Source organism: Taeniopygia guttata, chromosome Z (genome assembly GCF_048771995.1).
Source record: "Taeniopygia guttata chromosome Z, bTaeGut7.mat, whole genome shotgun sequence".
NCBI lineage: Eukaryota > Metazoa > Chordata > Aves > Passeriformes > Estrildidae > Taeniopygia > Taeniopygia guttata.
In genome coordinates this window covers 3,835,790-3,848,496 of record NC_133063.1, presented here as the reverse complement: position 1 = coordinate 3,848,496, position 12,707 = coordinate 3,835,790, and the positions used below count along the sequence as shown (strand labels likewise).

The following is a 12,707-nucleotide window of genomic DNA, read 5'->3' as shown; positions in this document are numbered from 1 at the left end:
TAGATTCTGGTAGCTGTTGAATGATCTGTGGAATATTGTGGACAAGTCTGTGTGTCCTCTGGGCAGGATTAAGTATGCAGAGCTGAAGTTGGAGGTGTTTTGTAAAAAGGTTTATTCTCTATAGTTTTTGTGGAACCTCCGCCCCTCTGGGCTTCCTTGGATCACCAGACACTGAACACATGGAACGGGGGGCCAGAGCAGCACCATAATTCAAGACAGCAGCACAGAAGCTGTCTGGATGTCCCCAGGAAGGGGTGGTGGGTTTGGCAGTGGGGAGCAGGACACCTCGCTGGCCTCTCTGCCCCACACCAGCTTGGCCCTAAAGCAGGAGGAGCAGTGGGTAGGGGTGACCCAGCTGCTCCCTGCGGTGCTGCCCTTGGCCAGCTCCTTGCTGTGTATTTCATTAGTTTTTCCTCTGTTCTATTCAGAGGAGGGAAGTGAAGAACCCATGTGAAACCTCTCATCCTTTCTTGCTCACAGACTTTGTAGCATATGTTCTTTTTTCTCATTTTTCTAGATGAGTCTTTGCTGCTGCTTATCTGCAGTTGTTTCTCTCTCCTTCAGCTTTTCAGCTTCTGCCATCTTTCTTCCACCTCCTGATTTTTCAGCCTTTTCTTCCAAAACTTCCATCTTTCACTAGCCACTTGCTCTGCCATTTTTGTCCTCCCACCCTCCTTTTCAGCGTGTGGCTACCTGTTGGCAAACCAAGTTGTGTTTTGGTTTTGTGAAAACATGAATGGATGCACAGGGGAGCTGGTAAATCCCTGGCATCAGAGCTCAGGAGCCCCAGATCCCAGATATCTTGGAAGAAACCAGGAATAAACACTCTGCAAAGTTGTGTCCTCTTGGTTTAAAGCAGACATCAAGTTGACAAAGGCTTTTTTGTCCCCTGTGCAGAAAAAGACCGGATGGAGATGTGTTATTCTGAAATTACCAGTGGTCTTTCAGCAACCCAGCTGATTCTGGGTGTACATGGTGGAAGAAGCTGGCCCTGCTGATGCCAAAAGGAGTGTGGTGGGATTTTATCATTACTTACAAAACTTCCTGAGTCACCAGATGGGAGAGAGACAAGTCCACTGGAACTATTTCAATCCCGGCAGGGAGCCAGACAGGCCAGAGCAGGGCCTCTCATGGCTTCTTCCTTGGTTTCCTTGGATCCAAACAGAGTTTCTCCTACAGGTACTGAGGAAGGATGTTTCCAGGAAGGTGAAGCTTCAGGCTGGGAGAGGTAGCCAGGACGTCGAGCCCTTACATGGTGCTTTCCAGCAGCCATCTCCAAACTGCACAGAGCTGCTTCTGTTTTGCAGGTGGGTTAAATCCATCCCAGATAAAGGAAATAGTTTCATGAGTGCAGAGAGCTGAGGTAGGCACAGGTCTGTGCTCCCACCACTGAGTCAAATTGGCAGAATGATTAAGAGATTAATTTCCTGGTCTGCTGCAGACTGCTGGAGTAGCCCGTGCAAGCAATGTAGATTTTCTTTTACTATGGTGACCTCCCTTTGAAACATGAAGATAATAGCACGTCCAGAATTCCAGGATTAATTAAAGCATGTTATTAAAGGCTGTGACATTTGTTGGGTACACCCGATATGAGAGATAAAAAATATACCACACTGGTGAGCTTTGTGAATTCAAGTCATCCAGAACCATAATAAATCTCCTTTTTTAATAAAATAATAACTCATAAGAGGTGGTCAGAGCTATCAAACATTTATAGAGTGTCTGAGCTCCTGCTCCTGGAGGCAAATTTCCTCTGCAATGAGCATGATTAAAAGATCAGACTGGAAGAAGTTTGCCTTCAGCAGGAGTGAATTCCCATGGGATAACGGGCAACAAAACTCTTCTGAGACAAAGCTGTTGGTGGGTGAGCATGTTGCTGGGGCTGAATGCTTTGCTGCCAAGTGCTTTGCAGGATTCAGGTTGGTCCAGAAGAACTGGTGAGGCTGGCTGTGTCACAGCCTCCTTGAGAGGCACCTTCTTGCTGCCCCCAACAGATGAGTGGTGCAGCAAGAATGATTTTTCTCTCTCAAGACCGAAGGGTTTCCTTAATCCTGCAGATTTCCATCTTCTTCCAGCTCCTTGGGTCTCCTTCCAGCAAACTGTGTAAATAGGATGTGCTGCAAAGCTTGGTCGTGCCTTTGCTGCCTCGGGCCAGTGCTCACCTTGCACCTCTGACTTACAGGTCACCAGGAGCCAAAAACAGCAGGAATTGTGGATTGCAGGTGCCGGGAACCTCTGGAGTGTTAGCTGCTGCTCCTGAAATCCTGTGGCATCTCCTGCCCCAGCGAGAAATCCTGCAGGGAAACCAGAAGGACACCACTGGTGAGGGAAGCAGCCTGGCCCAGCCTTGAGCTTGCCCTGCACCAGGGCTCTGAGCCACGCAGAGACAGAACCACTGGCATTTGGAAACCAGGCAGTCACGGCCTCTTCACTTAGACACGTACCAGAGCTCTGCAAAATATTCTCCCCAGTATTTTTTAATTAAATTTGTCATAGTGACAGAGGAAGAGCAGAGGTGTGCAGTGTGTGGGTGACTTGCCTGTGGCAGGGCTGGGAATGCCAGTCCCTGATCACATCATCCCAGACTCTCTCCAGGGTTTGAATCCTCAGCATCTCCCAAGGCTTTAAGACTTTTCTACGTGCACCTATGTGCTTACAAGGGGTTTTATACTGACCCCTGGGCTTTCCATGAGATGTTTTTGGCCACACACACAAGATGATGAGCTCTGGAGTGGTTCCCCATGCCCTACGGCATGGTGCTGGCTTGGTTTCTGCTCCCTGGGGCTGGGCTTCAGGGCTCTGGACAGAATCAGTTCTATTTACAGGAATGTTAATTATTCATTGCTTTATCACCTGGAATAATTTATCATTACTTTAAGCCAGGTAGGAACCCTTGCTGCACAGTGTGCACTGTGCACTGCACCGGGGTACTGTGACTCTGTCAGGCCCCAGATTGTGCCCACATGTTGCACGTGGTGACTCCTGTGTGGCACAGGAGAAGTGAAATTCAGATTTGAGGTCTTTGGGACATTTTGCATGCAAAAATTCAGGACCTGGGGTTGTACTTAGCAGCAGCCAGCTCTGTTCTGATGACATTTAGAGCTGTCAGAACTTATGCTCCTCACTGGCCTGTGCCAGCACCTGTCCATCCATCCATCTGTTCCTGGGGTCTCCATGTGTCAGTACAATACAGGGACAAGGCCAGGACCTTAAAATGAACTCCAGCCCATCCTGTGCTTGTAAAGGGCTGTGCTTAAAGGGGAAAACCCCCTGGTATTTAGTTAATTTTTACCTCAAGGTGCCTTCCATGTGAATGCAAGAGGGGGTACCAAAAACTGCTATTTAAGAGCCTGTTCCTGTTAAATTTGATCAACACAAGTTTTGATTCCCAAATGGAAAGAAAATTCCATTTCCTGGAGGAGACAATTTCCAGCAGCACAGCAGTTAGGATGTACTTCAGGGATTCTGTATGTATTTTGGGGTTTTTAGTTTCTGAGTTTAATTAAAGTTTTAGATTAGCGGAGAATCGCATGTGACACCAGCTGGTATTTCACGGGAATGGCTGTGTTTTGCCTCTGGGCTATCCCTGCTACCCCAGCTTCACAGAAAGCTTTGCTTCTAATTCCACCAGTGCTCCACGTTTTGTTTCTGCAGCTGATTTAATGAAATGAGAGGAGCAAGTTTTGTTTGCCTGACTAAGCTCTCTTGGAGGCTTTGCAGGGATTATGCTGTCAAATTTTCCCAGGGCAATTTCTAGACATGGTGCAAATTTTTTTCTCCCCTCCCTTCCTCCTTCCCAGACTCCCCCAAGAGCCACCTGCAATACTTTTTTTTTTTTTTTTTTGATTCATTGAGGATATCAGAGCTGGAAAATAGAAGTATCTGCAATGCTGGCTGTCCTTCCACTAAATCAGCACTGCTGCCTGCCAGGCTTTGGGGTGGAAGAGAGAAAATATGATGAAGGGGAAGAGTTTTATCCTGCAGGGGACAAGGAGCAGAGTGTGAGATGCCACCAGCGATCACTCCGAGGAAAGTCTGTGAGTGGCACAGCCCGAAACCACGGGAGGAGGGATCCCGGTGACGGAGTAAACAACTGTGACAGGGAACAGGATCCGCTGAGTGTGGTTTCTGCCTGCTCAGTTGATATGCAAAATACCTTGAATGATAAAGAATAGCAGTAGTGGTTAATTAGGAACACTTTGCATTTCATTCTCCTTCTCAGGCTCTGAAGTGCCGTATAAGCATGAATTGCAGAACAGGGCGCTCCCGTGGGATGGAAGGAAGCGGCATGGACACAGATTGACGGGCTGGGATCAATTTTTGGCTGTTGCTGTGGAAGTTGGAATTCCTGCCATCGGTGTAGGAGTGGCACACAAAGCAGCACCCAGCAGCAGTGGTGCTGGTGGGACCCCAAACCCACCGGCAGGCAGAAGACAGAGAAAAACCTATCCCTGGCGCATTTCTCGGGTTGATTTCCAGTGGGCTCACCAGAGCAATTCTCCTGTCCCGGGAACAGGTGTGTCCTGGCAAAGGTGTGTCCCTCCCTCCTCAAAGTGTGGGGGTCCCGGTGGGGGAGGGAAGACCCGAAATCCACCAAGGGGCCGCTGCTTGGGGCTTAATTACCCCTCTTCTGTGAGAAAGGAAGATGGATAAAAGGCAAAAAACTCCCAAACGCAGCACCAACCTACGCTGCCGGGGGGATCCTGCCCGGGGGGCGCCGGAGATGGGTGGGATGCTGAGCACCGCGGGGGAAGCGGGCGGGAGAAAGAAATATTTGTTTAAAATAGATTTTGTTTTGTTTTGTTTTGATTTTTTTTTTGTTTTAATAAATAATAATAAAAGCCAAGCCAAAGGGAACCGAAGGGAGCCGAGCCGAGCCTCCCCATACCTGAGCGGGGCGCGGCGGAGGCGGAGCGGCGCTGCCTCCTCCTCCTCCTCCTCCTCCTCCTTCTTCTTCTCCTTCTCCTCCTCCTCCTGCCGCTGCCGCTCCCTTCGCTTCCCCTGCCCGCGCCCGGCCGGCCGCGGCGGGTGTAAAGGTCGGAGCGCGGCTGTGTCGGAGTGTCCGTGTGTCCGTGCGGCCGTCGGTCCGGCCGCCCGCCGCCCCCATGCCCCGCGCCTAGCGCCGCCCGCCCCGGCCATGTCCGCCGCGCAGCTCTACACCAAGGTGAGCGGGGAGGGGCGCGGGGGGCTCTCTCCGTGCTCCATCTGCCCTGGGGAGGGGCTGCTTCCCGACCCTGGGGGGACCCCGCAACTTTCCCGCACCTGCCGGGACGGCGGCCGCAGGTGCGCGGGATGCGGAGTGGGCATCCCCGGCGTCCCCCCGCGGGTCCCAATCCCCTCCCGGTCCCCTCCCGGGCCCCTCCCGGGCCTCTCCCGGTCCCCCGGCGTTTCACCCGCCCGGTTCCCCGCGCTGGAGGGTGAACTTCGCCCGTGGGTCGCGGCCGTGGCCTCGCCCTCCGTGCGCTCCGTCACCTGCGCGGCCAAAACACTCTCAGCCTCCCCAGATCCCTCTGGAATAATTCTTCCCCTCCTGTATTCCTACACCAAGGGGTGGAGGTGGTGGTGGGGGAGGATGCAGTCCCTGTAATCACAGAATCGCAGAGTAAGCGCCGTAACTCACCGAAACGCTTCCGCGGTGTCCGGTTTCCAGAGTCCTTTTTGTTCCACAACTCCTGGACGAGATCCCTTGGCAGGGGTGCGATGGGACGCGTTTCCTCATGGAGCCAGGGAAGGTGACATGGCTGGTGGCCTGGCTGGGCACCGCGCCTCGACGGGCCCCGCTCTTCCCAGGGGGAAGGTTTGCTCTTAAAAAGTGATCGCGGTGCTAATCGAAGGCTCAGGTGCTGTTTTATAAGCAGAGCTTGAGGTCTGGACTAGAAAAACACTGTTTCCGCTCCGGCTTTAATTTTTTATTTTTTGTTATTTTGTGGCTGTGGGATACTCGAATAACCCCAGCCCAGGCTGTGGATGCCTCTCACACACTGGGGGCTTTCTGCTCCTTTTCTCGGGGAGAGGCTTGTGTCCAGGGAGATCCCTGCCGATTGACCTGTCCCGATGGAAGAGCGCTGGATCCGCCTGGCTCGGAGCTCTCGGATGTGGCGAGAGCCCTTTCGCTGTGCTCTGCATCTCCCGGGGCTGCTCGGGGATGCTGCGGGCAGCCGAGCTCCGGCAATGTGCGCTGTCAAAGCCATCAGCAGCGCTTTGAGAGGAGAGCTTGCCTTCAGAAAAGCCTCTGCTGTGTAAGAGTGTCAGCATCATCTGTTGTCATAATGAGAATTTTAGTGGTTTGGATTCTTCCTGAGGCCATGGTCAGCTCATGGAGGTGCTGCCAGATTGGCATCAGAGTCACTTTCTGTCCCCCGGGCTTAACTTTGCTGCAGATTTCTGTTCCTGTAACAGATTTTGCCAACAGCTTTTTTATGTAATGTCGGGGTTTGCCACGTATCTTCTTCTGCTGCTATCAAAGGGATGCAGGATGAATGGTGGGTCTAGCGATCTCCTCTGAACCTGCGGGGATTGCAGAAGCCCCGCTGGACTGAGCTGGGCTGTCTGTGAGCGGGATGACCTCCATCCTTCTCGGGAGCACTTCAAAAGCAAAGTTTGGAACACCTTTTCCCCTTGGAAATTCCGGAGAGGAGCAGAAGTAAAGCTGTGGCTAAACAGCTCTGACGTGCCGACCACAGCATCTCTCAGGATGAGCACATGGATGTGATGGCAAGCATCCCTGGGGAGGAGGGAGGCTGGCTCCCAGTGCTGTGTTATCGCTGTTGATGGGCTGATTAAATCAACCTGGTTAATTGATTTTTGACTTGATGAGCAGGTAGTTAGCCTGCATGTTCTTTTTTGTGCTGCTTTTTGGTTTATATTCCTGTTGGTCTGTTGAACAGGTGTAAGCTGCCTCCTGGGACATTGCTTGGGATCTGGCTGCTGAATGGGGACTTCCTGATGAGGAAGTGGTGGGGATTTGGTGGCAACCTGTGTGTGTTGTTCACTTTAGATTTATCTTTAACAGCAACAAAGTTTGCTGGTGAGAGCAGGTGCTTTGGCATTGGCCCATCTGCTGTTGCCTGTCAGTTTTGCAGACATTGCTAGGGATGTAGCTGTTTTTTTAGTGGTGGGGCCAGGGGCTGGAAACCACATGGGTCATCTGTGCAGCTGAGTCATGGTGAAATTTAGGACTGTCCTGCTGGGCTGTCTGCTGCATGGGGCCTCTGTGCCAGCTCTGGCCTTTGAAGCAGCAGGAAAAATGTTTCTTGTGACTTTGAGAGTACAAGAAAAAGATCAAAGAAGGCTTAAAACCCACAACAAACCCAGCCTGGAGGTGCACCTCCAGTTTTGTCTGTGGTGCTGAGGAAGGTCTTGTGCTTGCCTGCATGTCAGCTCCGTGCAGAGGTGACAGCCCAGGGACAGAGGTGATGCCCAGGGGCAGAGGTGATGCTCAGGGACAGGGGTGATACTCAGGTGCAGAGGTGATGCCCAGGGCTGGGTCTCTGCTGGCAGATAAGGTTTTTTGTAGTGGGAGCAGGTGATCTGGGGTCAATACAGCATTTCACTGACAGCCTATTGATCCCATGGGTGCTGTTGTGTTAGCACAGCCACAACTGCACCTTCCTCTGAGTCATTCCTCCTCCTCCTGCTGGAGCCAGGACGAGAGAAACTGCTGAGGAACCACTTTGGAGCATCCAGGTGGGAATTCCCAGGTCTGCTTCCTGCTGAACTGCAATGGGAGCTGGAATGTGTTGTGTGGAGGGCCTTAACTTCCATGTGGTGCTTGCAGAAGGTTTTCTGGGACCTTGTAAGGACATGTAGTAGTTTTCTTGGTGAGTAAATTTGTCACCATGCTGATGACTTTGGTGTGTTGGATTGGCCTGGGGAGCACTTCGGCAGGAGAGGAACCTATCCTGGGAACACCAGCAGCTCCGAGCTTCTGCTGGAGGCCTTCTCCATGGGATGCCTCGTGTGCCCCTTCGAGATCAGGGCTGACTGGTGTTTAATAACCCCATCAAGCAGGATAATTAATAGCTCTGCCTAATTATGAGCATGAGAGTAGTTCCAAAACTGCCTCAACCTTCAAGTATGTCGGACTCCACTTTGCTAAATAATTATGGAGAGACCATTCTCTCTTCTCACTCCCACTGCTTTATCTGGGCACTCTGGGATTATCTGGCTGTGGCTTTTATTTTGTGGCAGAATCAAACAGGAGTTTAGTGCATGTCCCAGCAGAAAAGGAGTTCTGTGGCAGGAGATGCAGACCTGGTCCTGGAGCTGCTGGCACCAGCCTGTGCAAGAGGAGCAGGGCAGGTAGTGGTATAGAGGATTCCAGCCTGTAAAAACCCATTCCAGATGGAGAACTAGGAGAAATTCGCCTAATCTGTGCGTTGCCCAAAAAAACATCTTTCTAAAGCTGTGCTGGCCCTGCCCCTGCCACGTCCCTGATGTTCCCAGCTGCAGCACTGCCCAGGCAAATTGCTGCTGGGCAGGGGAGTTTGTCAAATCCTCTTTAGCTGCAGCAGGAGGCAAAGGCAGCTCATGAGCCCATGAGTGCCAGTGTGACCCTGCTGTGGGTAACGGGGTGCTCTGTGCCCTGGGCTGGGCAGTGGCAGGAGGGGATGGACCAGGACACCCCACAGAAGGTGCCATCATCAGCAACAGGGCTGATTTGCAGTGCTAAACCAGAAATTAGAGTTGTTTGTGCAGCTGTGTTGTAAGGTGAAGCTCTTCGTATGACAAAACCAACTGTAATTGCTTTGGCTTCTGATGTTCTGCTCTCTTAAAGGTGCTCCTTAAAATATGTTAATTGTCCTTGTAAGTATAGCCTCTGAACCGCATGCAAAATAGTGCTTCTGCCAGGCTAGGGAATAAGCCGTGTCTTTCTGCTCCTGGGCTGTTGTGCAGCTCAAGATATTCTCTTCAGAAGGTCTGCAAGCTCTGTGTAAATAAGAAACCAGGGTATTTATTTTTCATATTATTTTTTTCCTCTCATTGTGCAAAGTGGCGGCTGTTTGCCAAGTGTTTTCTTACAGACTTGATGCATTTAAAAAATCCTCTTCTAATGGCTGGTGTTGGGTATAGAAAACTCTTGGTTTTCCCTTAAAGTTGTATTAAATGAAATAGCTGGAATGAATTGGTGGTTTCTGACCCCGGGGAGAAACTTCTCAAAAGTGCGTAAATGCTGCCAGTGTGATCACACACTGATTGAGTCAATGAATTGGCATAAACCTTCTGGCATAAAACCTCCTGAAAATTATTTATCCTGAAAGGCTCAGGGAGGATTCATCCCTAGCATGTGCCTGTGGGCTGGTTTGGGGCTGAGGAGGAGCTGGGAAGGAGAGAGAAGATTTTCTCTGGATTGTGTAGAACAAATTCCTGGGAACAAGTGCTGGGGACAGGGAGTGTTTGGGGTTCAGTCCCAGGACATCCACAGGATGCTGCAGAGCTCCTGAACTCCAGCTGATGCCATTGCAGCTCCTGTGAGGAAAAGCAGGTTATGGCAGAAGGTTTTGTATTTATTTCTCCTTCATTTTAGATGATGAGAATGTGTCTGGGTCACAGCACAAAGGGCAGGGACAGCTTGGAGGCCATGCTGGGGGTTTTATTTAAGGATGGGGCCATCTCGCTGAAGGAACTGGGTCCATCAGCATCCCTGGGCTCCTCCTGGTCCTGCCTCATTATGAGCTGCAGTGGCAGAGAGAAAATCATTGAAATGTAAACTCTGATTGCTCCAGCCAGCTCTCTGCAGCTTGGGACTGTGCCAAGGGCACGGCCAGAGCTGCAGCTGCCCGGGGCCCCCTCGGCTTCCCCAGTGGCAGAGCCAAGCCTGGGGCTTAAATATCCTTCAGCACACTGTGTCTGGGCCTTGTGTGGATCCAAGGGAGGTGAGAGACTGTGGCATGGGGATGCATTTATCTGCCTTGACTGTGGCATGGGGATGCATTTCTCTGCCTCGATGGGCAGGGTATGCCCAGAGTTCATTCACCCCACGCTCTCCTGGCACTGTGTAGGTACACATCCCACCACAGTCAGGCTGCTCCGGGGCCTTTGTGCTGCAAAAATAACCACATTTTCTTCTCTGTTTGTGCAATTTTTCATCTCAGTTGCGCATTTAATAACCCATGTGCTAGGGTCAGGCAAGAGCCACTGAGCCAAGGAACACGGAGCTGAGTGCAGGTGCTGGGGCACAGCCCCAGGAATGGTTCCAGCAGGGTAAATTAGCTAGATCCCAGTTGTATGCCCTCTTGCTGGCTGGGATTAATCAGCTTCCTCTTTTAAAAAACTATTTTTGAGAATTCCTGCCCTGATTCTGCTCCAAGGGTGTGAAACTGTGGCGTGGCAGTGGCAGTGTGTGCAAGCCCAAGCAGCAGTGACTTGTTGGGCTAATTCCAGGGTGAAGGATGGGGACAGCAATGGGTCTGAGACGGTGCTGTGCTGGTTCTTATGGGATTGGGTGGGATGAGTCCTTCCTGCCCTTTGCTGCCCTGAGGAAGGAGTTTATCCGAGGTTATTTGTTACAGGCAGCCTGGCTGCTGTTGAGGAATGTATTTACAGGGGAGGATTTTTGCTTTGTTGTTCTTTCTTGCTGCCAATTACCAGGCAGAGAGAATAATGACCCTGAATGTGAACTCATGCATCTCTTCTGGTGACCGAGAAAGAAGGCTGTGTTTGTTTGTGACAGTATTTCTATACATATATGTTTAAACGTCTCAGTTTGCTGTAAAGCACTGCAGTTCTAGATGTGCTGGACTTTTAATTTACACACCAATTAATTTGAAGCCCTGTCCAAAACAGGAGTAATGTACCCTTACTGTGATGGCTTTCCTTCAGGGAATTCACAGGAATAACCCCACTTGAGCATGGAGGTGGACCTTGGACTTCCTGAGTTAGCCAGGGGTGTAATAAATGTCAGGTAACGCAGGTGAAGCTCTGAGCTGGGTGTTTTTGTGTGGTGCTATTGCCTGATCTTTGACCCTTCCTGCACACAGAGGCGTTCGGTGCTGCTTAAAGGAGCATCAGAGCTGCAATCCAGGTCAGGAAAATGACTGCTGTTACTGCAGCGAAGCCTCAAGCTGTGGTGGACACCTGAAATGTTTGCAGAACACTTTAGGAAGAATTTGCTGCTTATCAAAACTGTGAAAAGTTCCCTGTGAGCTTTCTGTGTTGAGCTGGTTGTAAAGCAGTTGCCCTCGTACGCCTCTGGTCTGCTCTAAGACACGTCTTGTTGGGTTTTGGCTTAACCTGAACCTTCAAGTATGAGCAGAGACCTGTCCAGAGATGGTGGCAGGGCTGGGAAGGACCAGACTTGGTGGGTGATGGGCTTCATGTGGCTTTCCTCCCGTGAACACTCTTTAATGTGTTGTCTGGGCCATGGTGAACTCATCAGTTGTGCTAATGAAGATTTTGGGGGTTTGGTATTTCTGCTCTTTGCCTTTCCTGTGGTATCCAGAGGGTTTGGAGAAAAGATCCCTACAGGGGAGAGTCTGCAGCCTGGAAATGTGTAGTTTTAGATTTTTCCAGCCATGCTCTCCTTTTGCCCTTGGTTTTTCCATGTCTGAAGTCTTCTCCGCCTGACTGAGACCTGGGAATCACGGGAACGAGTTGGATGTGTCCAAGTAGGGACTGTGGGACTACAAGAGCTGTGAGCAGTGATTAATTGCAGGTGGTGACTCCCAGCTCTGGCAGGGTGCAGGGGCTGGGATGGTGGTGCAGCCCCTCCAGCAGCGTGTGCTCCTGATCTGCTGTGCCACCATCCTTTGCCATTTTTAACCAAACCCCCTCTGATTGTTCTTTTTTAGATTTCACTATTAATTTCCCCCTCCCTGAGCAGTTTTCTGTGGCACTGGCTTTTGCTGCCCTGTGTTTGTGCCCAGGAGCCAGCAGTGCTTCAGGCCCTGCTCTGGCAGTTCCAGCAGATCAGCAGCAGTGCTGTGTAACTCCTCTGGCCGCCCTCCCTGGCCCTGTATGGTGCAGGGTGGGCTGAAGTGACCCTCTTTGTGTCCCCCTTAATGCACAGCCCTCATTTCCCTCTCTCATGCTCCCACACAGGCACTGTGGTGGCACCACTGGGGTGGCTGTGCCTTCTCTGGCTACTCCAGGCGCTTCCATGGATCCTTAGTGGGAGATGTGTGTTGTGTCTGGGTTGGGTTGGCACTTCAAGGATCATCCAGGTCCAGCCCCAGGGAAAACTTCCCCTATCCCAGGTTGCTCCAAGCCCTGCCAGCCTGGCCTGGGACACTTCCAGGGATCCAGGGACAGCCACAGCTGCTCTGGGCAACCTACACCTCTGGGAGACCCATGTCCATTCTGACTTTTGGATATTTCTCCCGGCTCTCTGCTCACCACGTGCTTCCAGCTGTTCCTTGAGAACATCCTTTCCACATTTGGGGTTGACCAACCCTTTCAGACCACAACCAGCTCCCACCTGAAGGACCACAGGCAGCCCACGAAGGGATGAGTTTCCCTTGGTGGAGCCCTTACACCCAGCTAATGCAAACCTTCACCCTTCCTGTGAGTCACTGCCCTGGCTCCCTCCTGGAAGTGCCACAGCCTGTGGGGTGCTGGTAGGATGTGCTAACCACCACTTAATGGGAGCGGGATGTGTTGTGGGTGAATCACGGCCACTGCCTGCCACAATAGCATGTTACACCTCAGGGATGTGGCCCGGCGAGTCACTGCTCTTCAAAGGGGAAAGAAGACCCTGGATGTATTCAAAG

The 12,707-nt window shown here is 51.5% G+C and overlaps 1 protein-coding gene and 1 long non-coding RNA gene across 6 annotated transcripts in view; one reads left to right on the top strand and one right to left on the bottom strand.

The window, feature by feature from the left end:
• Positions 1-1,622: 1,622 nt before the first annotated feature.
• On the bottom strand, positions 1,623-5,019 carry LOC140682040 (uncharacterized). The gene is made up of 2 exons (XR_012053282.1): positions 4,889-5,019; positions 1,623-2,294 (listed from the first exon to the last, which is right to left on the bottom strand). It is a non-coding gene; the product is annotated as an uncharacterized lncRNA (long non-coding RNA).
• MYO5B (myosin VB) overlaps positions 4,939-12,707 on the top strand; it is a 147,785-nt gene continuing 140,016 nt past the window's right edge. For 3 of the 5 annotated variants that reach the window (XM_041711115.2, XM_041711114.2, XM_041711111.2), the window contains exon 1: positions 4,940-5,164. In XM_041711115.2, the coding sequence (XP_041567049.2) occupies positions 5,138-5,164 (27 nt within the window). In that variant the 5' untranslated portion in view covers positions 4,940-5,137. Of the gene's footprint in view, positions 5,165-12,707 lie in introns of all 5 variants that reach the window. The other 2 variants (XM_041711112.2, XM_041711113.2) reach the window with 1 other exon arrangement.